Source organism: Phaethon aethereus, assembly GCF_964289735.1.
Source record: "Phaethon aethereus genome assembly, chromosome: 1".
In the NCBI taxonomy this organism is placed as follows: Eukaryota; Metazoa; Chordata; class Aves; order Phaethontiformes; family Phaethontidae; genus Phaethon; species Phaethon aethereus.
In genome coordinates, this window is record NC_138575.1 from 161283290 (window position 1) to 161306165 (window position 22876).

The 22876-nt window shown below is 56.8% G+C and overlaps 1 protein-coding gene across 1 annotated transcript; it reads left to right on the top strand.

Annotated features, from left to right (window-relative positions):
- Nucleotides 1-1191: 1191 nt before the first annotated feature.
- On the top strand, nt 1192-8187 carry ZIC5 (Zic family member 5; the record flags this gene model as incomplete). The annotated part of the gene is made up of 2 exons (XM_082014455.1): nt 1192-3389; nt 7733-8187. Exons 1-2 carry the CDS (start codon nt 2108-2110, stop codon nt 8185-8187), a joined length of 1737 nt encoding a protein of 578 aa, XP_081870581.1. The 5' UTR covers nt 1192-2107.
- Between the last annotated feature and the right edge of the window lie 14689 nt (nt 8188-22876).

The window sequence follows — 22876 nt, forward strand, 5'->3', positions numbered from 1 at the left end:
TCCCGCGTGGCCGTGGTGCTGCTCCTCACCTCCCCGGCATCTCCCACCAGACAATTACATCTGGGGAGCTCGGTCCAGCAACGTGCCCAAAATTTATGGAAGGGACAAGGGCACTTTTTCTTCTTTTTTGGGTGCGCGTATAGAAAATACATGTGTATAAATACGTGTATAGACGTACGGCTAGGTCGCGAGGAGAAGTTTTTACTGTGCAATAAAACCAAGGAGCAAGCCCTTTTTAAAACCCCGGGATTATTTACTTTCGTTCCTGCCTTGCAGCATCGCTGAAACCCCCACCACGTTCGGGCGAACCGGGAGCACAGGTTTGGCCCAGCGGGCGCCGGGGGGGGGGCACCGGCGGGTCTCGCTCCCCCTTTTTTGGAGGTGGGGGGGATAAGCCGGGGCTTCCCGCGAGCTCCTGTGCTACAGTCCGTGCTCTCCTTTTGGCAGCCGTGGGCCAATATCCTGCGAGTTTTCCCCCCGTGAGTAGCGGGGGGAGGGAGGGGCTGGAGCCTGGCCGGGAAATCTCGGGGTTCCTTTGGAGGCGGCTCTGCAAAGGGCAGCAGATGTGCTTGCGTCAAGGGAATGAGGTGGGCCGGGAGAGGGGTCCGGGGAGGGGTCCGGGGGGGGTCCGCTGGCAGCCCCCGCCGCGTTTCCTCTCCTTGCGTGGTGGAGGGTCCCTCGCTGCCCCGCAGGCAGCGGGGGGCAGGCAGCCTGCCCGCGCTTCCCAGGGAGGGCGGGAGCGCCAGGCATTCCCGGGGGGACCAGCCGCCAGGTGACACGACAGTAAAGGCCGCCTTTCCTCCCGCAGCCCCACAGAAAAGTCACGGCAACGCTCCTTTCCCCTTTTCGGCTTGTCAGGGCAGCCCCGGGCCGCCTCTTCGGCACTCCCAAACGGCGGCGTCCTCCTTTGTGCGGAAAGGGCCGCTCCGGCGCCACGCAAAACGCTTCACTTTCCAGCACCGACACACTCCGCACCCCGGGGACGGTCCCATCGCCCCCTCCCCCCTCCCTTCTAAGGGACCCCCTCCCGCTTTTCCTGCCTTGTCGTCGAGGGCAGCAGCTCCTGACAAACACCCCCCCCCGGCCGGAGACCACGCCGTTTCCCAGACCACCGCTCCCCTCCCTCCCCGGCATCCCAACGCTTCAGGGGGCGTGGGCTGGCTCTCCCGGCGGGGCGCCCCGGGAAAGGGCTGAGGGGCACCCCGGGAGGAGGACACGCCCAAGGAGGCGGCGAGCGCGGGTTCCCAAAACTGCTCCCTAACACGTGCTGCCGGCCTCCCCCCTGCTCACCCATTTATTTTCTAAAGGAAAGGAATCCCTCTCTCCTCCGCCTTCTTTTTAGGAAAACGTTGGCTGCCTTCCCCGAGCGTTGCGTTCAACCGCCCGTCTTGGGCATGAGTACACACAGCCTCGGCCTCGCGTGGGTGTGGGGGATGTTGCATGAGGGCGTGCTTTCCCGCCTTATCGATGAATGAAATTATGGCCTTCCAAAAAAAACCAAAAAACCAAAAAACCTCCACAAACCAAAAAAACAACCCAAAGAAGAGAAAAGAGGAGGAATGCGAGCGCGGGAGCCCGGCGGCAGCAGCAGCAGCAGCCCCGCGCGTGGGTTGCTCCCAGGCGAGGAAAGAAACCCCGCAGCCTTGCAAACGTAAACACGGCGGCGCAGCGCCGCCGGGCCCCGCGCCCCCGCCATCGCCGGGGGAGCGGCAGCCGCTGCCCGCTGCCGCGCGCTGTCTGCGGGGGAGTGTGTGCGGGGGGGGGGGGCGGCGGGTGCGCCCCGTCGGGCCCCGCGCGAAGTTTTGCAAGTGCAACTTCGGGGGGCGGCGCGGGTGGGGGGCGGGTGTGGGGGGGCGTGTAGAGGGGGGGCGGCGGGGGCGGTTCCCCGCTGCGCCGGCGGCCTGAAAGGGAGCCAATCGCGCGGCCCCAGCCGCTGCCAATCATCGGGATCCGTCCAATCCCTCGGGTGCGGCGCGGGAGCCGCGTCTCCCCGCGCGCCGCCGGAGCGTGCGGCGGGCGCCGCCAATCGCGGGCGGGCAGAGCGGGGCCGGGGCGCGCGGGGCTGGGAGCGCGGACAAAAGAAGTTAAAGAGCCGCCTAATAGATACATGTTTTTGAAGGCGGGTAGAGGGAAAAAAATAACAACAGCCAGCGTAGATGGGCTTGGCTGCGCCGTTATGGAGCCCCCCGTGAGCAAGAGGAACCCGACACTGAGATTAGCGGATTTGGCAGCGGCTCAGCCCCATCCTCACCAGAACATGACAGGCTTCCCGGGGCTGGGCAGCCACCACGTCCACCCCCTCCACGCGGCCCACCTCCACCCCGGGGACGCGGGCGGCGACCCCGGCGGTGCCCTCACGCCCCTCGGACCCGAGCACATGGCGCAGCCCGCCGCCCTCAAGCTCACGCCCGAGGCGCTCACCGCCGCCGCCTTCGCTGCGCCCGCCACCACCACCGCCGCCGCCGCCGCCACCGCCGCCGCCGCCACCACCGCTGCCGCCTACGCGCCGCCCGCCGCCGCCCTCCCGGGCTACCCGTCGGGGGGGGCGGCGGCCCGGGACTTCCTCCTGCGGCGGGAGCTGCCCGCCGCCGCCGCCGGCGGGCACGGGGCGCTGGGCGAGCAGCACCCGCCCGCCGGCTCCCCCCACCTCCCGCACCCGCCGCCCCACGGCGTCTTCGTCTCGGCCGCCGGCACCTACGGCGCGGCCGACGGGGCGCACGCCGCCTTCCCGCCGCCACCCGGCGAGCAGGGCGCGCCCACCGCCCGCCACCCGCCGCTCAACGGGCAGATGCGCCTGGGGCTGGCGGCCGCCGCTGGGGAGCTCTACGGGCGCGCCGAGGCGCACTACGGGGCTGCCGCCGCCTCCTCCTCGGCGCTGCAAGGCTACGGCTCCGTCAACCTCAACCTGGCGGCGGCGGCGGGCGGCCACGGGCACCCGCACCACCCTCACCCTCCCCACCACCACCATGCCCACCACCACCACCATGCCCACGTCGGGGCGGCGGCGGCGGCGGCCGGGGCCTTCCTGCGGTACATGCGGCAGCCCATCAAGCAAGAGCTCATCTGCAAGTGGATCGACCGGGAGCCACCGCCGCCGCCGCCGCCGCCGCCATCGGGCGGCAGGAAGCCTTGCTCCAAAACTTTCAGCACGATGCAGGAGCTGGTGAGCCATGTCACCGTGGAGCACGTCGGCGGGCCCGAGCAGAGCAGCCACGTGTGCTACTGGGAGGAGTGTCCCCGGGAAGGCAAGCCCTTCAAAGCGAAATACAAACTCATCAACCACATCCGAGTGCACACGGGAGAGAAGCCCTTCCCCTGCCCCTTCCCCGGCTGCGGGAAGGTCTTCGCCCGCTCCGAAAACCTCAAGATCCACAAGCGGACTCATACAGGTGGGTGCCCCCCCCCCCCCCGCCCGCCGCCTCTCTAAGGTTTTTTTTCCATTTTATTTCTTTTTTATTTTTTCCCCTTTTCCCCCTGTTTTCCTCCTCTCCTACGCACCGCCGGCCATGTGACTTTTTCATGAATAAGTAATTCGGCAGCACACGGGCCACGCACACGCAGCCACGCACACGCAGCCGGCCCCTCTGCCTTGCACCCACGTGTTTCCCCCTCCCCTCCCCGCACCTTGGGCTGCTCCCTCCCCACACCCACCTCCCGGCATCCCGGCACCACCGGGTAAATACTCCGGTTGCTAAATACGGCGGAGCGCCGGGGAGAAGAGCAGCAGCCGCCCTGGCAGCAGGGCGAACCGCGGATGAGCGCCCGCCGGCCCGGGGAGCTCGCCCCACGGCCGGGGAGGGCTGCGGGGCGGTGTCCCCCCGACGGGCGGCGTCCCGGCTTTTTTCCTGCCGGTTCCACCGTCGGGGAGGGAGGCGGGCGGGGGCGCTGGGCCCGGCGGGGATGGGGCCGCGGGGGCTCTTGGGGGCGCCGTTCCCCTGCGCTGCGGGCGGCGGCGGCGCTCGGGGCTGCCGGTACTGCCGGGGCTCCCGGTGCTGGCCGGGCCGCTGCCGTCTCTGGCAGTGCCCGCGGAGCCGGGGAGGAGGGCGCCGGCCCAGCCCGGCGCTCGCCGGAGGAGGAGGCTTCCCTCTCTTGGGGGATCTGAGGAGGAAACTTCAAAGCAGCCCCGGCGGCCCGGAGCGGGAGCTGCGGGAGGAGGGAGCGGCACCCCCGGGGGATGCCCCGGGGACAGAGCAGGCCCGGTGCGGGGCTCCCCGAGGCGCTCGGGGGCTGTTTGAGCCTTTTTTTCTTTCCTTCTTCTCTTTTCTTTTTTTTTCCCCTTCCTTCTCCTTTCTCGCCATGCCCGAAATATGCATTTCGCTCAGGGTGTAAAAACTGCCGAAAACGAACCAAGCCGGGATTTATAGTAGTAGACAAATATTATTCCTCAGAGGACGCTTAGGGAAGTGGAGTTGCCGTAATTGCTTTCTTGATTTATCGTGTGCTGCTCGGGAAGAGAAAAGCGGCGACCGTGCAACGTCTTGTTCCGATGTAAAAGCAAATGGCCCATGGCGGAAAGGATTATAGATTTTTATCTCCAGAATATGTCAGGCATGAGCCCCTGTGTAGCTGCGGAGACCTGAGGATGCCCCACTCCTCTGCACCCACAGCCCGGGAGTGGGGGTGGTGTGTCTCCTGCAGGGGGGCTGACACATTTTTTGAGGGGTTGTTATTGTGTTAATGGCACCGCGGAATGAGTTAAATGCTGGAGGCCCCTGTTTTTTGTCATCTAGCCGTCCCCATCTGCCTTGATTTAGAATCCCAAAAACTTCACCGTGGACTTTTCTGGGCTTCTCAACTCCTTCCCCATCGCGGAAGGGAAAGGAGCGTGTCCGAGGGACGTTGGGGGCGATGGGGCAGAGGGATTCGGCGGGAAAAGTAGCCCCCCCAAATAACCTAAGTAAGTATAGGACACAGTTTGCAGCTCTGAGCTGTGATCAAGCCTTGCCCCGAGGCCCTGCATGGGCCATGGCCCCTTGGAAAGGAAATTTGGAGGAGTTTGGAGACAGGAGCCACCCCGCAGTTCCCTGGGGGCTGTGCACAGCCCCCGAGACGGTCCCCATGCGTGCACCCACAGGGGAAGGCTATCTCCACGCAGAAGGGGCCATTGCAACAGACCAGCCCTCGGGGCTCGGGGTGGGGGGCAGCAGCCCCCACGACTGACAGCTCGGCCCACGGGAGGATGAAGGGGACATGACTCCTTCCCCACATACAGCCCTCGGGTATATGAGGGATCCCAAACCTTCTGCCCGTCCCTATCAGATTAATTACTGTAATTTTGTCGCCTTACCTTTAATTTAGTCATGTGCAGCCTGGGAGCAGGTGAGATTTACAACCTATTCGTTTATTAGGGGCACTTTTTTTGGGGGAAGAAGGGAAATAATAACACCGTGATTGTCTCATTAGGGGATTTTGTGCGTTTCTGGTAGTCCTGCAGGAAGAAGAGTATGTTGGTAATTCAGGAGGCATTTGCTTGCTTGTTTTTTCCCCCCTTTTCCTCGAAAGCATCACCCCGGGAGCTGCACGCTGTGCCCTGCGCCTCACTCTATTTTGGGGACAAATCGCTGTCCCCACACCCGAAGGGGACTGCATCCTAACAGGACACCCCCCCGTGTCCCCAAATCCCAGCCCCCTCACCGGAGACGGTGCTCAGGATCGCCAGGCTTCCCCCCCCCTCCAAAAAAAAGAAAGGGTGACCCCAAAGCACCTCCGTGCGCCCCCGCCGCTGGCAGTGCTGCTGCCGGGAGGAGTCAGGGGACGGCTCCCACCATCTCGCCCCCTTCTTTGGGTTGAAACCACCTACAAATGGTTAAGCTCTGACGTGACGCCCTCGTCAGCCTGCCAGGGACACTCCAGGACCTTCCCCGCTCCTAGATTTCAGTGGAACGGGATCGTCGCGATCCGGGAGGCTGGCCAGGAGGAGCTACCCGGAGGGCCGGGGGAGAAGGGGACCCCCCTTTCATCCGGAGCTTCGAGGAGTGCACAGCCCCGTCCCCCACATCCCAGGCCCCTCGAGAGGTGCACAGCCCCCGGGAGGGTGCCACGCGTGAACCCACGGGGAAAGGCAGTTCCCCGAAGCCCCGACGGGGGGTACGCGGGCGCTGCCGCCCAGGTGGCTCCAAGCATCTCTCAGTGGGGCTGCGTTTGGGGGCTCTGCGAGCCACCGCCAGCAGCGGGACGTGCCAGCCAGCATCCTTAAGGTAATAACAGATAAAAACCGGCCAAACTCGCCGGTAGAGTCGCTTTGTTTCTCGAGAACAAAAATAATAAAACAAGTAATGAACAAACTAAGTGACTCGAGTGGGAGTGGGAGCGTGCAGGGGTGTCCATGCATGTGAAAACTCCACCTAAAACCCACGAGATACGTTTTCTTACTGTCTTTTTTTTTTTTTTTAAGGATAAACTTGCTCCTTCTAGTGCTACCACTTCGCTAGTAGGTGAGCCGATTTTAACTGAAAAAGTTGATGCGTAAAGAGGCTGCAGAGGCACATGTTTCTATAGCAACAGCCGAGAAACAGCTAGTTTTTAAAAATAAAAAATAATTTTCTTCTTCCATGATTACTTTCCTTAACATGATACAATTTTACAAAGGGAAGGAGCAGTAAAAGTCGCCTGGTGAAAATGAGAAAATGTCCACTGAGAGAGCTGCTGAGTGGTTATTTCTGAGTGCTCAGAGCAGAACTGATCTGAAAACACGCATCATCACCCGTGCCTAAACCCCACAACATTTTTAACTCAAGAGTCGCAATAGTCATGACGAAGATTATCTGTGCAGGTCTATCTGTGCTGGGGTCACGTGTAGCATGGCAGGGAAAGAAAAAGTTGCCCTAAGAAGCTCCAGTCAGTGTGTGGTAGAGGGACATTTTTTTCCCCCTGATCTCTCAGCAATAGGCATTTACTCATCCCTGTTCGGGGAGCTATGGGGAAGGGTTGGTCCGGGGCAAGGCTACATGTCCCAGAACATATATATCCCAGAGTATGGTGTCTCAGGAGCAGGGGGTGGTGGGTGTGTCTGTGTGAAAGGTATGCCAGGCAAACCCACCCCGGGCTGATTTTCACAACCTCCTTTTAACTGTTAAGCAATGCATAAAGTTCTTAAAATAGATTGGCCGGAGATTTTTAGACCTCAGTTAGCCTGAGGTAACCAGCTGCTGTCATCGCCGGCATCCCCACTGGTCCCCTCAGCCTGCAGGTTCCCCGTCCGGGCTGCTGGGTGCTCCCTCTTGATACCGGGATGCTTAAACAGGTGTTACTTTTATTTCCCCCCAAATTAATTATTCCCCCCAGCATAGTGCCCCATTGGGAAAGGATTACGCAGGAGATGTGCCAGGCCAACCAGGCTGCCAGTGAACGCCAGCCCTCATGGGCAAAGGCATTGAGGTTTTGTCTGGGCTTGGTCATTAGGGCAGTAATGAAGGGTTCCTTGTGTGCGAGGGGAGCGCTGCAGAGGGCAAACAAGGCCTGGGTCTTCGGATCTGGGGGCCACCAGCCATGTTGCACAGTTTGCAAAACGGAGGAAAAGTCAGAAGCCTCAGGTATGTCATGGCTGTCCTGAGGGGAGAGGAAAAATGGGGAAGAGGAGGAGAAGGAGGGAAAGGGGAGTCTTTGCTCCGCTGCAGGCCACGCTGCGAAGGGGCTGGGCTGGGCGGCAGTGCTGCGGACGGGGCGCAGGCAGGGTGCGGGCAGGACCGTGCCCCTGCCCGCCGGTAACAGTGCCGTTGCTGTGTCCCGGCAGGGGAGAAGCCCTTCAAGTGCGAGTTCGACGGCTGCGAGAGGAAGTTTGCCAACAGCAGCGACCGCAAGAAGCACTCCCACGTTCACACCTCCGACAAGCCCTACTACTGCAAGATCCGCGGCTGCGACAAGTCCTACACCCACCCCAGCTCCCTGCGCAAGCACATGAAGATCCACTGCAAGTCCCCACCGCCCTCCCCGCCGCCGGGCTCCCAGGGCTACGCGGTGGCGGGGACACCCGACGGCCCGCTGCCCCCCGAGGCCGACCCGGCCGCCGAGCCGCCCCGCGGCCGCCGAGCCGCCCTCTCCCCGCCGGTCACCAACCTCAGTGAGTGGTACGTCTGCCAGGCCGGGGGGGGGCCCCGCCGGTCCCACACCCCCTCCAGCCGCGCCGCCTCCCCGGCCTCCGAGGGGGACGAGCCCCACAGGACCTCGGGGGGTAGAACGGCTCCCTAGGGCTGTGCCGAGCCGTGCTGAGCCATGCCGTGCCGAGCCGTGCCGTGCCGCCGGCGGCCCCGGCCCCGCCGCAGCGGCAGCCGCCTGGCACAGGGAGCTGGCGTGGAAGTGCCATCAGGTTTGACTCGCGCTATTTATTCCATGTACGAAACCCTATGGTGTTTGTACGGTAACTAATTTAATTAAAGAGACTCGGACCATTTTTTTTTTCCCCCCTTTTCCTTTTGGTAAGAAAAAGCATTAATAACGCCACGCTGGGCCGTCCCAGCCAGCCGAGCCGCACGCCTGTGCGGGGGGACGGTGCCAAGGGAGATGCCCGGACTGCAGAGGACTTCCCCCCCCGCCTCCCCCGCCCAGGCCGTCCCGCTCTGGCCAAGGGAGCGCGCCGGGGGCAGGCTGCGAGCCGGCAGAGCCCCGCCGTGCCCCGGCGCGGCTCCGAAATGCTTCAGCCGCCACCCCAGCGCCTCCTCTTCAGCCCGGGGAACGCCCCGGCCCGGCGGCGGCCTCCTGGCTGTGAAGCGGCACCTGCTGAAGCTCCCCCCAGTCAAGGACAGGTTACGCATCCCTTCAAATAAAATGAAATAAATGCATTTTTTATTTCCGCTCTCCAGCTCCTTTGCAATTGTTGGTTTCTCTCCCGAGTGGTGGGGTCCCACCCGCACCCGGCGTTTTCTCTCCAGCCCTCTTTCTTTCTCCCTTAGCTGTAACCATGTGAAAACGATTTCGAGAAGGAAAAACAAAAGATGCAGCACTCCCTTACCGCTCCTGACGGTTTGTACGCGTATGGCTCCTAAAACATAGCCGGAGAATAAAAGAAACCTGCTGCTATTTGACAACTGCGATACTGTGATACATTTTGAGTTTGTCCTAAAAAAACACACGAAAACTGACAGCGATTTTCCCTTTTCTTGGGGTTGCTATTATTATTATTATGATTATTTTATTTTATTAATTTTATTTTAAAGTTCATCTCGCAGCAGAAGATTTTGCCACTGGCTCCCTCCAGCCCCGTGTGCCTGTTCGTGGATGGGGGGGAGCAGCTCCCCCGGTCCCAGCAAGGACTGGGGAGGGGGGGATTATTTTTTTATTATTATTTTATATATATATATAATTTTTTTTTTTTAGGTTTATTTCCTCTCTGCAGCCTGCGCACACTCTTGCTTTTCACCATCCCCCTGGGGTGGCCGGGCAGAGTCACCTGGGAGGAGGGGACCAGAGCTGCTAGGAAAGAAACAGGGGCTGGGTTGGGGTGCCCACCCACACCCCCTCCCAGCGGCCGAAGGGCTGCGGGGGGACCCCGGGGCGAGGGGGACGGGACACCCGGCCCGTTCCGTCAGAAGCAGGGCGCAAATATACTAAAGAGCACTAATTCCCCCTCAGAGACCCCCGAGAGGAGAAGCGGCAGCCCCCCTCCCCTCCCCCAGGGCTTGTGGAAATGTGTTTTGTGTGCCGTGAATGGTGGATGTCGTCTTGTCATTGTTAATAACGTGTACGCGAACGCGATTATTTTGTACAGTCGAATTAATTTATTTTCTGACATCATCCTTCCCCCCCCTCCTTTTTTTTTTTCCCCTGGAAGAGTACAGAGCACACCAAAGAATTCTCTTATTAATTTTGGTGATAATTGTTGTTTATGATGCTGTGGTTTGTACGACAACGACAACAACAAATCGTTATATTTTTCAGCTTACTTGAATGAACAATGTAATGTGAAACGGACTTTTCCTGCATGTCCTCCGTGCGGTGTGTTGGTGCTGATACATACATATATATATATATAGTTCATAGAGATATTATATTATTAGTACAGTGCATGGTGCTGTCACTCTGGAAGCCTTTAAACGTTGTCTTCATATTGTTGTGTTGGATCTGAAGAAGCAGGCGTTACTTTAAAAACAAACGGAAAACTTGAATAGAAAATAATTTTTTAAAGCTCATTCGATTTGCTTTTTCTTCGTTTTTCAAAGCCCATTTGAATAAATAGAAAATAATAAAGTAAGGTATGGACTTTTTAAAGAATAATTTATGTAATGTAATCTTATTAGAGATATTTTGGTGCTGATTTATAAACGAACTTTTTAATTTATGCATTTTTTTCAACAACAGATTGCACTATACATTACTACACGGCAGGGTTTATAAACTATGGCTCGGGGGGATATATCACTATTTTTATGTACTTGCTACACGTAGGGTCACACACTTGCCCATCAATTTTATGACACATGATACCTCCTAAATAAAATAAAATAATACTACTTTAAATTTTTTCATCTCTGTAAACCCCATAAAAAAAGCAAAAAAAAAAAATTATCATGCAAATGAATAAAAATATTATTTCTATGGATTGCATGTGCCTTACTGACAGACGAAGGGCAGAAACACACCCCCCCCCCGAGGGTCAGCCGTGCTAATGGCGGGGGGGGGACAGGATTGGGGGGGTGCCTCCTCATGATGGAGCAATTGGGTGCTCTGCTGCTGGCTGTCCATGCAAAGAGGAAAGAGAGGGACAGACAGACAAGATACAGACAAAAGTCAGGCATTTATACGCACAATATTCTTCATCTCTCTCAAGGACAGCTAATCAAAATATCGAATCAAATCAATTAAAATATAAATATTTCTGGTGGGGGGTGGAAATAATCTTCCTGGCAGTCTCCTCTTGCTGATACTAGTGATACAACTCTGCGGTAGAAGACAGAGTGGCAAAACCGTATGCCAGAAGATTATTTTGAAATACGGAGTCAGGTCAGGCGAGAAATAACGCCAGGAGATCACAGGAATAAAGGGGGGGGGGGGGAAAAAAGTTTTCAGTGGTGAGGACACACGTTTCTCGTTTGGAGAGAGGAAAACTGAGTGAAACTCGCTGTTGGGAAGAATTCCGGGCAGTGTCGTGTGTCAGCATCCTCTAGGATTATTAATTTTCTTTTTTTTTTAAATAAAATAAAATTGATAAAACTAGCAGAGGATGATCCCCCCCCCCCTCCGTAATTTAGCGGTGCTCGAAAATGACTGGTCAAAATGTCAAGAACAGTTTCACCAAAAGGTTAGAGTGTTTTTTAAGTCAGTTTTGTTAAACGTGGTAAAGGTGAAACAGGTTGCAAAGAGTTGTTTCAAGCAGAATGACAATAACCAACATACGAAGCAGAAAAACACTCATAAATGAGGGCTCCAATCAATGGGAAAACTTATAGCTCCCTAATGAAGTTTCTTGTGAAAAGGAGGGCGACACAAAGCCACCGAGACATGAATCATTCATGGGAAATATAAAAGATAAAAGATATCTGACAATGAGCAGAACCTTGTATAGAGTGTCTAAAACAAGTTTCCCCTTCTTATTTTCTGCTCCCCCCCCCCAACCTCCCCTCTCCTAGTGTTCCCTGCCCGCCCTATAGAGTTAACATTGACCAGTGCACGTCCTGCCCCACTTCAAAGTAATTTAGCCCAGAACGGAAGGCTTGGCGCTTGGACAATCTTCATGGTGTGTTAAGATTTCTATGGCAATTGGCAAGCAAGACGTTCCCATCTGAATATGGCTGAAAGAAAAGCCACTTATTGACACCGAGTTGGCCATCATCAAAGACTTCATCTTTTTCCTAGGCGAAACGCGGCCCTAGCAAAACGCTGTTTAAATCATCCACCTTTGGGGGGGGGGGGCTGGGGGGCGGCTCGCCGCACACTGGTGCTGCCGCCCTGCCCTTTCAAGGCTGGAGCGGCGGGAGAGAAAGTTTGAAGGGGGCTAAGAAATTTCGGGAGTGTGGGAAACGGCGTTGCAGGGGGGGGGGGGTGTGTGCGTGTGTGGATAAGCGGGGGGAGCGCTGAGCGGAGAGCCGCGGCGCTGTGCCCCCCAACACAGCCACCTACACACCCCACGGGCGCGGGAAGGGCGGTGGGGGGGCTTGCCCCACGCGGGGAAGGCTGCTGCTTTGCTTTTCGGGGGTGGCGGGGGGGTAGTCAAAGGATTTTCAGGTTTTCTTCGCCCGCGTGTTTCGTGCCGCAGGAGATGTCTCCGGGCAGTTGGGAAGCACTGGGAAGGACGGACCGTCGCTCGTGTGTGTGTGTGTGTCCATGTGTGTGTCCCCAGGATAAATACTTCCAGGTAGAGCAGACAAGGACGGGTCGGAGAGTGCGCTGCACCACGCACTCCACGCACACGCTGCCCCGCCGGCGCGCACGGCCACGCTCCCGCATTCACACGCACCCCACGCAAGTGCCTAATCGGGCAGGGAGGAGTTCAAAGGCAGGGTCTTTGAAATTCAAGCCGCTGCTTTTATGGTACATCAACATAGAGCGTTGGGATTGCTATGGCAATGAGCGCAGCAAAAGCAAGCTGCATTTAAAATAGTCCACCTCGATTCGAGACACTCTATTAAGATACAGTTGCGTTGACCTTTAGTTTCATGCCGTGTTAGCGCAGTCAATTTTCACTTAATCAGAACGCCTAATTTTTTTTTTTTGCCTTCCCCCCCTTTTTTTAGGACCCCCCCCAACTTCAGCAGATAAACAAACAAGCGGGGAAGAAGCTCCATCTCCAGCTCTTCTCTTCCTCTGCCCCCCTCTTTTTTTTTTTTCCCTCCACCTAAGCACTTTTATTTGCAGAGCGATTGTTCTTTGTTTATTTAATACAAGTACTGTGTGAATGGTGAAAAATAAACACGATGAAAAAATAACCAAACAGATGATTCCGCCAAGTGAAAAAGCCCGGACTTAATAAAAGTGCGAAGCAGTCACCGTTGAATGAGAAATCCTTTGAAGTGGAACTTATTATAGGAAGAATACTTTTTGGTTTCCCTAACGACGCTGCTGAATTGAAAGGGCTCGCCTTTGTCAGCGATTTGTTCTCCTTTGCCGGGATGCCCGCAGAAATCACCGACATGGGCTGCCTTAACATGCAGCCTGCAAATCAGTAACTTCCCAGCTCAGACTCGCAGACGCCGCTTTCTCAAGGACAAAAAGAAGTCAGGGGGAAAAAACCACCCCAACCTTTCACTCAGACTCTTATTTTGGGGGGTGGCGTGGCGGAGGGAGAAAAGGGGGTTTGGGACGAGGGTACCCCCCCCCCCCGCCCCAGCCCGGCCCGGCGGCGGGCACCCTCCGCTCCGGGCCGGCCCCGGCGGGACCAGGTCTCCCCTCCTCCTCCCTCCCCCCCCTTTTTTTCCCCTCCTCTGCCAAGTGATTTTCCCAGGCAGAGACATATTTAATAAGGGTCGTTTATTAGGAAGGCGCTTTGAAGGGTCGCCCCTGAAGCCCTGCGTCCATTAAAAACATGGAGGTGACATTTAAACCTCGTTTTAAAGGAGCTGTGGGGTAGTTCAATGAAAGGCAACTCGTTTGTCTTATGAGCTTGGAAACAACCTCCCTTCTTCTCCTTTTGACCACATGGCATAACTCAAAAACAATAGTTCAAAAGTAAAATGGCATCGTGGTGTTCAGCCTCAGACAGGCACCCATCTAGCAGGAGAGAAAAGGGATAGTCCATAACACAATGTGCTTTTTGTGTCCCACTCTGTCACAAGGATTTCGTTGTTTGCTTTAGAGGCTGCGCCTGTTATACTTTCTTGAAAGTGCTTGTGTTAAACAAGAGTTATAAGTCATCCAAAACAACAAACATTTTGATTTTCTTTGCCTAAAGGGTTTTCCCTGGCCATGGGCACCGTGAAAAAATAATGTACTTGCTGAGAAAGGAGCACCAGTAGTAGCATTACAAGCACAGTGCATTAAATATTGAATGACACGAGGGGAAAAAAAAAAAAAAGAGCTTGTCGAGGGGCACTCAGCCTTAAAGTCTTTCTTCAACTTTGTCTTCAGTGCCTGTTGGACTATTTAAGATGGTGTTAATTAAGGGCTGCATCTGATTCCACTAGCCCCCAGCTTTGTCTCCTTGCAGCGCTCCCGTCAATAGCCCCTCTCAGCCCTGAGCTTTCCCCGCACGCTGGGTTAGTGGTGCATGTGTCACTTCTTATTTCCAGGCTGAAGAGAAACCCCGATCGTGCATTAAGGACAACGGGGAGAGAGTTACCAAGCGGTATTGTAGGGCCAGGAGGGGCAGGAGGAGGAGGAGGAAGGTGCTGCGGCCAGGGCTGAGCCGGGCGGCAGGGAGTGGAGCGAGGGCACCGGGCTGAAAGCCTGTTTGCACATCGCCAACAGCCTGGTTGGCAAAACAAGAGGCGGGCGAGCTTCATTTGTTTCAAATTAATCGTTTTCCACAAAACAAAACCCCAAAAAACACCAACCCAAAAAAACCCAAACCAAAAACCACCCAAAACCCAGCTCTTCCCAAAATCCTGCAAGCGCACAGGAGGAGCCGTCTCAGGCCGTTCGGTCCCGCGGCCGCCCCCTGTGCGAACCCACGCGTGCCTGCGTGGGGAGCCGTGGCGTGTGCAGCTTCCCGGCTATGCCCCGGCCGCACACAGGCCGCTGCTGGCGCTGGCGGGCACCCCTAAATGCGCCCTGCTCCATGTGGGAGAACCCACGGCTGCGCACCGGGCAGAGCCCACGGCAGCCACGGGGGGACGGACGCACGCAGGCTTGGGGACAACCGGCGGGGCACCTCGCCCTGCGGGGGCTCGCTGCTCCCCCCTCTGCGGGGAGGACGGAGGCACCCCCCATCCAGGGGAGAAGCCGTTCCAGGGTACCGTCCCGCTTGCTCTGGCCGTCGGGGGCATTGCCCGAGACCCGGCGGGGCGGCTCGCCTCCGCCCACCCCCCCGAAAGAGCTGGAGGCCGAGAGGGGATGGGAAACCCAATAGCCGGATTTTCTTCTTTTTTTTTTTTTAATGTCTGTGTTCCCCCTCTCCTCCTCCTCCTTTCACACGACCAGCCCGTCTAAAGCGCTACAAATGGCCTTTCAAACAAGAAAACCCTTCAAGGAAAAATGGGCACGCATCCCCTTCCAGGCACCTTGCCAAAACCTCCCAAGCACCCTACCTGGCATCCTAGCTTAAGTTTCTTCAAGAAGTGTCTGTGTCTGTGTGTGTGCGTGCGGGGGGGGGGGGTCGGGGCCGTGGGGGGGGTGGAATTACAGCCGCCCTGTAGTGGTAGACACAAGTTCAGAGCTCCACTTCCCCCCTCTTTGATTAGGCTGGGGACAGCCGTGGAGGCGCCTGGCTGAGGTGCAGGCGAGGCGGCCGGGCCGAGCGAGTGAGTACCCAGCGCAGCCCCGACGGGACGGGGATGGGCGCCGGCGGCGGCGGGGCTCCGGGCTGGTGAGGGGGCGAGCAGCCTCCCCACCCGCGCAGTGGGGATGCGTGTGTGTGAGGGTGGGAGCACGGGAGGGGGGGGTCGTCTCCCCAAACTTGCGGTGCGGGGCGCTGGGCGGGTTGGGGGGAGGCCAGTGCCGGTGCTGCAGAAGTCAGCCTGAGCCAGCTGTGACTTCACCTATTAGCCCCGATGTCTTTCCGAGGAGATTGGCGGAGTTAAACATCCCACAATGGGCGCTCTGGGGCGTCTCCAGCCTGACCTCTACCCGGTTTTAATAGTTTCATAGGAACTTCATTAAATCAATTACTTAGTGAGCACATCATCATTTATTTGTAATTAGCACTGAAGAGCTTGATTTTTGCAGCAGCCCGCAGCCCGGTTCCCAGCGGGGTTGGCCATGTACTACAAGCACTTTTGTTTGCTGCCTGTGTTGACTCGTGGTATTATTCGGCCGCCACAAGGAAAGTGTAATCTTCACGTCTTAATCTGGCGTTCAGGGGGCAAAGGAAAACAAACACGGCGCGGACGAGGCGCCCGTTCCCTGTGTGACCCCCCCCTCGCCCCCCACCCCACGCCGGTCCCGCTGCGTGGGGCGGCGGGCGCTCCCCGGGGACGTGGAGGGCGGGGGGGGGGGCCGGGGCCGAGGGGAGGGGGGTTGGAAAGGGAAGGAAATGGGTCACCCGCAGCCTGGACAAAAGGGAGAAGGCTCGGGGGCTTGAGGGGCATGAAACAAGGGCTGCAGCTGCCAATCGGCTGCCCGGAGCCGGGCAGGGCGTGGGTGTGCGTGGGTGTGTTGCGGGAAAGCAGAGGGCTCAGTTCTGCAGGAGGCTGGGGGGTGCAGCAAGGAGCCTTTCGGGGCAGCAAAGGAATAGGTGGGGGGCAGGGAAAGCCACCCAGGACGGGGGTGTGGAAGAGGGATGACTCCCCCACCCCAAACAGCCGGACGTCCTCGCCTCTCCCTGTAGACAGCGCATTGCCATCGCGGTCCTCCACGGGGCGGTGGCTCCACGCGTGGGGCGCCCCACGGCTGCCCCCAGGCGACAGCCCCAGCCCCTCTCTCTCCCCGCACAGGCTGGCCGCGGCCGCCCCGCTGCGCACCCAGCGCAGGACCTTCACCGGGCCCGACGGTGCGGTGAGGGGCAGGGGTCCTGGGGAGAGAGGGGCTTCGCAGCCCCCCCGGGCTGGGCTGGCTCCCTGCGGAGCGCCCGCCAGGCGGGCTGGGGTTTTCGGGACGGGGCCGGGTTTTGGGGTGTCTGTCCGCCGCCCGCTCCCCCCCTCCTGGCCGGGGAGGGCGGCCCGATCCTTTATTTCCGTCCTCGTCGCGGCGAGAGCCCGGGCCCGGGGTAAGGCAGGTGCAGGGTGGGTGCACCCCTGCCAAAGCCACCCTCCCCCCTTCTCCGGCCCCTGCAGCTGTGGGGCTCCGTGACCCGCTCCCCCACGGCCCGGGGCAGCTTCGTCCACTGGCAGTGCCCGCGCAGGTCCGCGGAGCCGGGGCGTTTTGCGGGGTGCTGTTTCGGGGGGAGTGGGAATGGAAATGGTGGGTCAGCCCCGGGCTTCGCGCAGCCGGGGGGGTGCAGGGGGAGAAGGGTGCAAGTCAGGGAAGCCAGCACGCCGGATCCCGTGGGTGACACGAATTACTTGTGGGTGGTGGGAGAAAGAACGAAGGACCTCACGGTACCCCCTCCCCTCCAACCCAGAGCCTGAGCTTGCCGGCCAGCCGCTCGGGTGCGCGCTCCCTGTGTGCGCGGCCCCGAGGAGCGGAGGTGGGGCAGCGGCAGCGGGTCCTCCCCGTGGCCGTGGGGTTTTATGGAACCGGGGGCAGGTTCCCATCCCGAGCGTCTTTTACATCCTAAACCCACCGTTTGGGTGGGTTGGAGGGCGCTGCCGGCGTTCCAGGCTCCGCGGCGGGAGTGTCACGGAGGGAGTGTCACGGGGGGAGCCCCCCCCCGGCCTCTGCTGCCCCCCGGCCCGTCCTGCCCGGCCACGACTGTTCCTGCTTGTGCCTGCCCGTGCCTGCCCGTCCTGCCTGTCCCTGCCTGCCCTGCCCGCACCTCCCCGGCCCCCTCGTTGTAGCAACCCATCAGCCGCTGAAGCTGGCGCAGTTAATCGCTGGCAGGGAGTTAATATACATTTATTGGAGGCTGCAGCCTCTCGCAGCCGACCCTTTCATCTCTAATAAGGAGGAGGAAAGCTGCCTCCTGTGGGAAATGGGTGAGGAAAGGAGGTTCAACAGGACAAACCCAGTCAGCTCTCCCCTCGTCCCAATCTGGCAAAGGGACTCCGCGGACACCCACCATCACCAACCTGGGCAGCAGATCGCGTCTGAAAGTTGGGGCTGTGCTACAAAATATTTTACAGCAGCTGTTTAACATGCCCCTACCCAGTTATTAAGCACAAACGGGAGTAAATGAAAATGGCAAAGTAAAACGAAATAAAAGCCCTCTTTTAATTCTGCTGAGAGACAACAGCTAATTAAGGAATATCTGAATCCCACAAAAATGCAGACTCTCCACGATGGCATAAAACTTCTCTTTTAAAACCATAAGCAAACACAAACCAAGCCAATCCAGCCCAGGCTCAGGCACAGCCGTCATTCCAGCCCCAGCTTGCTGAGGACCAGGGCAGGCCAGGGGTAGGGGCTTGCTGCCTTGACTTCACCCCAGCCCAGAGCCTCTGGCAAGGTGGCTTCCTTTAGGCTTTTATGTTCCCATTTCTTACAGGGCAGGCAGGCAGGCTTGGCCCAGAGCAGCTTTTGGGAAAGGATTTTGGAAAAGGGAAACAGGAAAAGATTCCAAGTTTGCCGGTGGTGAGCCAGGCACAGCATCAGCCGCTGGCTTCAACAGCCATGCCCAAGATCTGCCTAACTGTCGGGGACAGCCCTTGGATCTTTTTTCCCCCTCTCCTCTAGCACAGAAAAAAAGTCTCCCTTGAAACTGTTCATCATGCAATCCCTGGGAACCTTAGGTTATCTGATGCTGTACCATCACCTGACCGAGAGCTCAGAGAAATCTGCCTAGGATTTTACTGAGATCTTCCTCCTTGTCCCTGTTTGCTTTAGCAGGACTTAATTCTTATTCTCTAGTTGGCAATGTTCCTATGCCAGCTGCGTTTGCTGTTCGGTGCATCCTGCAGAGGTCAGAGAAATACAACCCGGCAGTGAGCTTAACCCGCCCCGACGGCTGGAGCGTACCTGCGGGATCTGACGCTTGCAGGTGGCACCCGGGACCTTCGCGGGGGTATAAGCCTGCCAGGCAGCGCTCGGAGGTGAAGCTTTTGGGCTGGGTGCATGCAATCCTGCGCCAGGCTGCTCTTAAGCAGAAAGCAGGGGCAATGGGAAGACCTTAAGCCCCAATACACACACAATCCGGGCACAGAGCTCTTCTAGTGGGGGAGCGACGCAGGGAGGTGAATAGCCCCAGTTCCCCAAGACGTTCATGAACCGTCGAGCTAAGGATTTAGCAGTGTTTTATACTCATTTAAATGGAGCTACACTCGCTGTTTTGTAAGCCACCACCGAGTGTGAGTTTATCCACCTCTTGGCTGCTCCGGTTCTGCTTTGTCCCCTGCCCAAGGAAAGACCGTTTCTGCAATCACAACTAAAAACCTGCTACACGCTGAAAACACGCACACATACGCACACCCGGCTCCCAACCCTCCCCTCCACATGGACACTGATCTCATCCAAACACCCTCAGATCATGCTGATTAGGAGAGTAAAATCCACAGGGAGTTTTCCAGGATATAGGGGAAAGAAAAACCCAACCTTGGAAGGAAGGCAATGCTGCTGGCATTCAGCTGCCTTCTCCCTTGAGCTCTCCAAGGACACAACCAACCCTTGCCACCGCACAGAGCCCAGGGTGCAGGGTGACAACAAGGTCCCTTTAACAGCAGATGCAACTTTATGTGAATGGCCTGTTTTGTAGTGTTTGCTTTCTTTTTATTACTGCGCTACTTAAGAAGCGGAGTCCCAAGTTTGCTAGCAGTCAAAGCATTGCTCCCTCCCTTTCTCAGTTGCCCATCTGTTGAGGAACTAAGAACTTTACAATGCCCATTTATTGGATCTAAATCAAATTAAAAGGGGGCTGTGAGTGGAACATTTTATTAAAAAAAAAAAATCGCTCTGAGCTTCAACAAAAGATGGGGTCAAATCATGCTGTCCTGACCAGCTCAAGCCTCTCTTACCTGCTGCCCTTGCCAGAAGCATCACTTGCAGCTTCCCTTCTCCCCAGAGGCCCCGTGGGTCTGACAAGCCGACAAGGATGGAGTAGGGGAGGGACACGTGTCCCGTCCTCTGGCTGGGCATGGGTAGAGGCAGCCCAGATATGAGGCTGGAAAGGGTCGCCGCTGAAAGGCCACGAACGCGCAGAGAGCCTGTGCTGGTCCCCAGGCAGCCCCTGTGCCCTCCCCAGGGGAGAGGGACGTGTGCCTTTTGTATACCACCTTCTGTCTCCTTCGAGGAGGGCCACCTTCACCTCCCACCTTCACCTCTACCCCTGCACCGCTGGGGCAGTGCCCGCGCTCCGGCACGGCGTGACACCTTCCATCTCGGGCATCCCCCGCGCCGACACCGAGCTCCCGACTCGCAGAGGGCAGCGGTATCGTTTGCTGGGCTGGCACGGGGCCCCGGCGCTCCCCAAGGACGAAAGGGACGGATACGTGGGCTGCCGGTGACATGGATGTGCAGGCTTGCCCATGGCTGCCAGCTCTGGGGGCGAGCGTGGATCAATGCTGGCAGAGGCTGCGTTGATTGACGGCTGGGTATTATGGGGAGGGGTACGGTAGATGTGTCGTGCCAGCTTTGGCGTACCCGGTCCAGAAAACCAGGGATTATATCAAAATGGCAGCGTACAACCATGCCTAAATAAAGGCGCTTGCTTGCAAGCGCAGTGAACCCAGCCATTTCCTAATGCCAGCGTTAGATTTTGCTTTCTACATTTGCATCTATGGCTTGTCTGAGCTCTGCACGTCGGGGAATTTGGAAACAATCATTTGTATATTTTTCCTTGTTTCTGAATGAACCAGGCTCCTGCAAGAAAATAGCAGGGGGGAATATATTTCTGTTCAGGGACATAGCCTTCTAGTCAAGACATTTGGAGAATAAAAGTGTAAATGTATAAAGCTGCAAAGAGATAATACATGGGGAAATGATTTTTAAAAAACAGGTGAAACCGGGATTACACTTTTCCAGAAGCAATGTGTAAGCTACGTGGCAATAAGAATTGGCATGGCAAGTGCAAAACTTGGATATACATATATAGATGCTACAGGGATCCTTCACCCGTCATTTAAAATGAACGATTAAGGTCACAACATTACGGCGTGCAAACATTAAGGTGTGCACACATGCACACACAGACACGTATGTGCATGCACACGTCTTTACAACCAACACTGCGTGATTATTCTTTTGTTTTCGTAAGGTTTTGAAATTTTGAAGCACTCTGATAATTTACACTTACCTAAAGAGCCTCAACCATTGGGGTGGCACCTGGTTCATTTCTCGGCGATGCTGGTGTCAATAATTTATTTAAATGACCAGAGGGGATGTGCTATGCATTAATGATTACTTACGTGCTCTATACATATGCAGAATTTGACTCCTGAGACTGTGCAGGTTTAGTTTGCCAAGAGATGCTGCCGTCTCTTCGGCAGGTGCTATTAACTGAGGTGGTGTTAAAGCAGCGAGCGGTGCGATGGGAGAATATCTCCCATAGCTGAGAAGGGGTAGGAACAGGTCGTATACTAAACCTCATCAAAGCTCAGGATGTTATCGTGCAATCAAAGATTATTTAAACCTCAAATCTGCCTTCGAGCACAGAGATTAAAACAGCATCTATGACATTTCAGAGCCAAATCTGTGTTGCCAGGTTATAAACCCGCATTTCCGTCACGGTCCAGCCGCTGCGGGCTAACCACCTCTTCAGCCACCAGCACTACATTGTTAAAGGATGTTTTGGGATACATGGGGCTTGAGAGGAACCAGGGACGCCGAGGAGTCGGTCTGGTTGAGGACTGACTCTCGTTGTGTAGCAAGGGATGGAGCGCCATGCCCACGGCATCGTCAGCTCAGCGGAGGCGAGGGAAGCACAGGCAGAATTCCTAACCTCATCTCCCTTCTCGACAAACTTGTTTCCCTTGGAAGAGGTGAGGTGCCTCTTCAAAGCACAAAGGAGAGAAGATAACTGGCAGGTGGGGCTCTGCTTGTGCGTGCAGAGATTTTCTCCCTCCCCTCCCCACTTCCCTGAGGTCTAGTTTTTGTAGTTGTGACTGCCTTTGAAAGGCGGTAATGAGGTAGGAAATGTTCGTGCTCCTCCTGACGTCGAAGGGGTTCAGAGCAGGCTTGATGCTGGATGGCTGGAAAGAAAAAGTCTGACACAAGAGCAGTAGACCAAAGTGGGTTTTTTTGGTTGTACGTGTGCAAACCACTTGAAACATGCGCCTACATGGACACAGACCAAAACCAGCAGCATCACTTAAAGGATTTCTTCCTAAACGATACTTCTTGTTGCTGATCACCGTTGTGCAAACTTGGTTATTCTTGCTTGCGAAAGCCTATCTTCTTCTGGGTTTCTTTGGGTCAATATTAAATTTTAATTGACAATACGGATTTCTAACTCAGCTAATCTTAACAGGGCCCTTAAGACAAACCAACACGGCATTGGTAGGAAGAAATAATTCCCTTAGTGGGGAATTATTCCAGTGGAAGCTGGAAGGTGTTTTTTTCTCTCCTGTGTCAGAGAAATAAAAATCTTCCCCCAAATCTGCTCCAAGAGGCACAGTCAATGCACGGGGCTGAGGGCTGGGACCCATAACCACTAATCCTGGCTCTGACAGCCCCCCTTGCTGGCAGATCTCCCCGGCCTCCCTTGTAACACCTGTAAAATGGAGGTAATGAGCAGGATGTCCTCCCTTCCTCGGGGTTCGATGCGTTTGCCTAGTGCGTGCCGAGCTGTCGGGTCTGGTGCCGCCGGCACGCCCGTGTCCCATCAGCTCGCTCCCATCTCCGCGCTGGCATTTTGCTGCCATTGGCTTGGCGTGAGTACCCCGCAACAGCGCAGTGCTCCAGACTATCGTGGGCAGGCACATAGCAGCCATCCTTTGTTTTCTTTAAACGATTTCAAGCACCAAATAACATCTCTTTTCCCAGAGCTGCAGGCAAACCATTTGGCCTCCTGGCAGACAGCTTTCCCAGCCCTCGTGAGCCCGCGGGCGTTTGCCGGGTAGGCTCACGTTGTGTCTTCCGCCCATTCCTCTCAAAATATTTCTTTCGGGGCCCGGGGGGGGAAGCTCTGGTTTTATTTTATTTCATTTTTCAAGCCCCAGAGCTGGCAGAAAATAGCTACCTCTGAACAAGTGCGCCTGGTACGGAGCATCGGCCGTGGTGGGGATGCTTCCCGGCTGCGTGGGCTGTGCACCTGCCTTGGTTAAGATGCGGCATCGGAAAAAAAGTGGCATTTTTAGAGGTTTTTTCATAAAGCAGCCAGCAGACC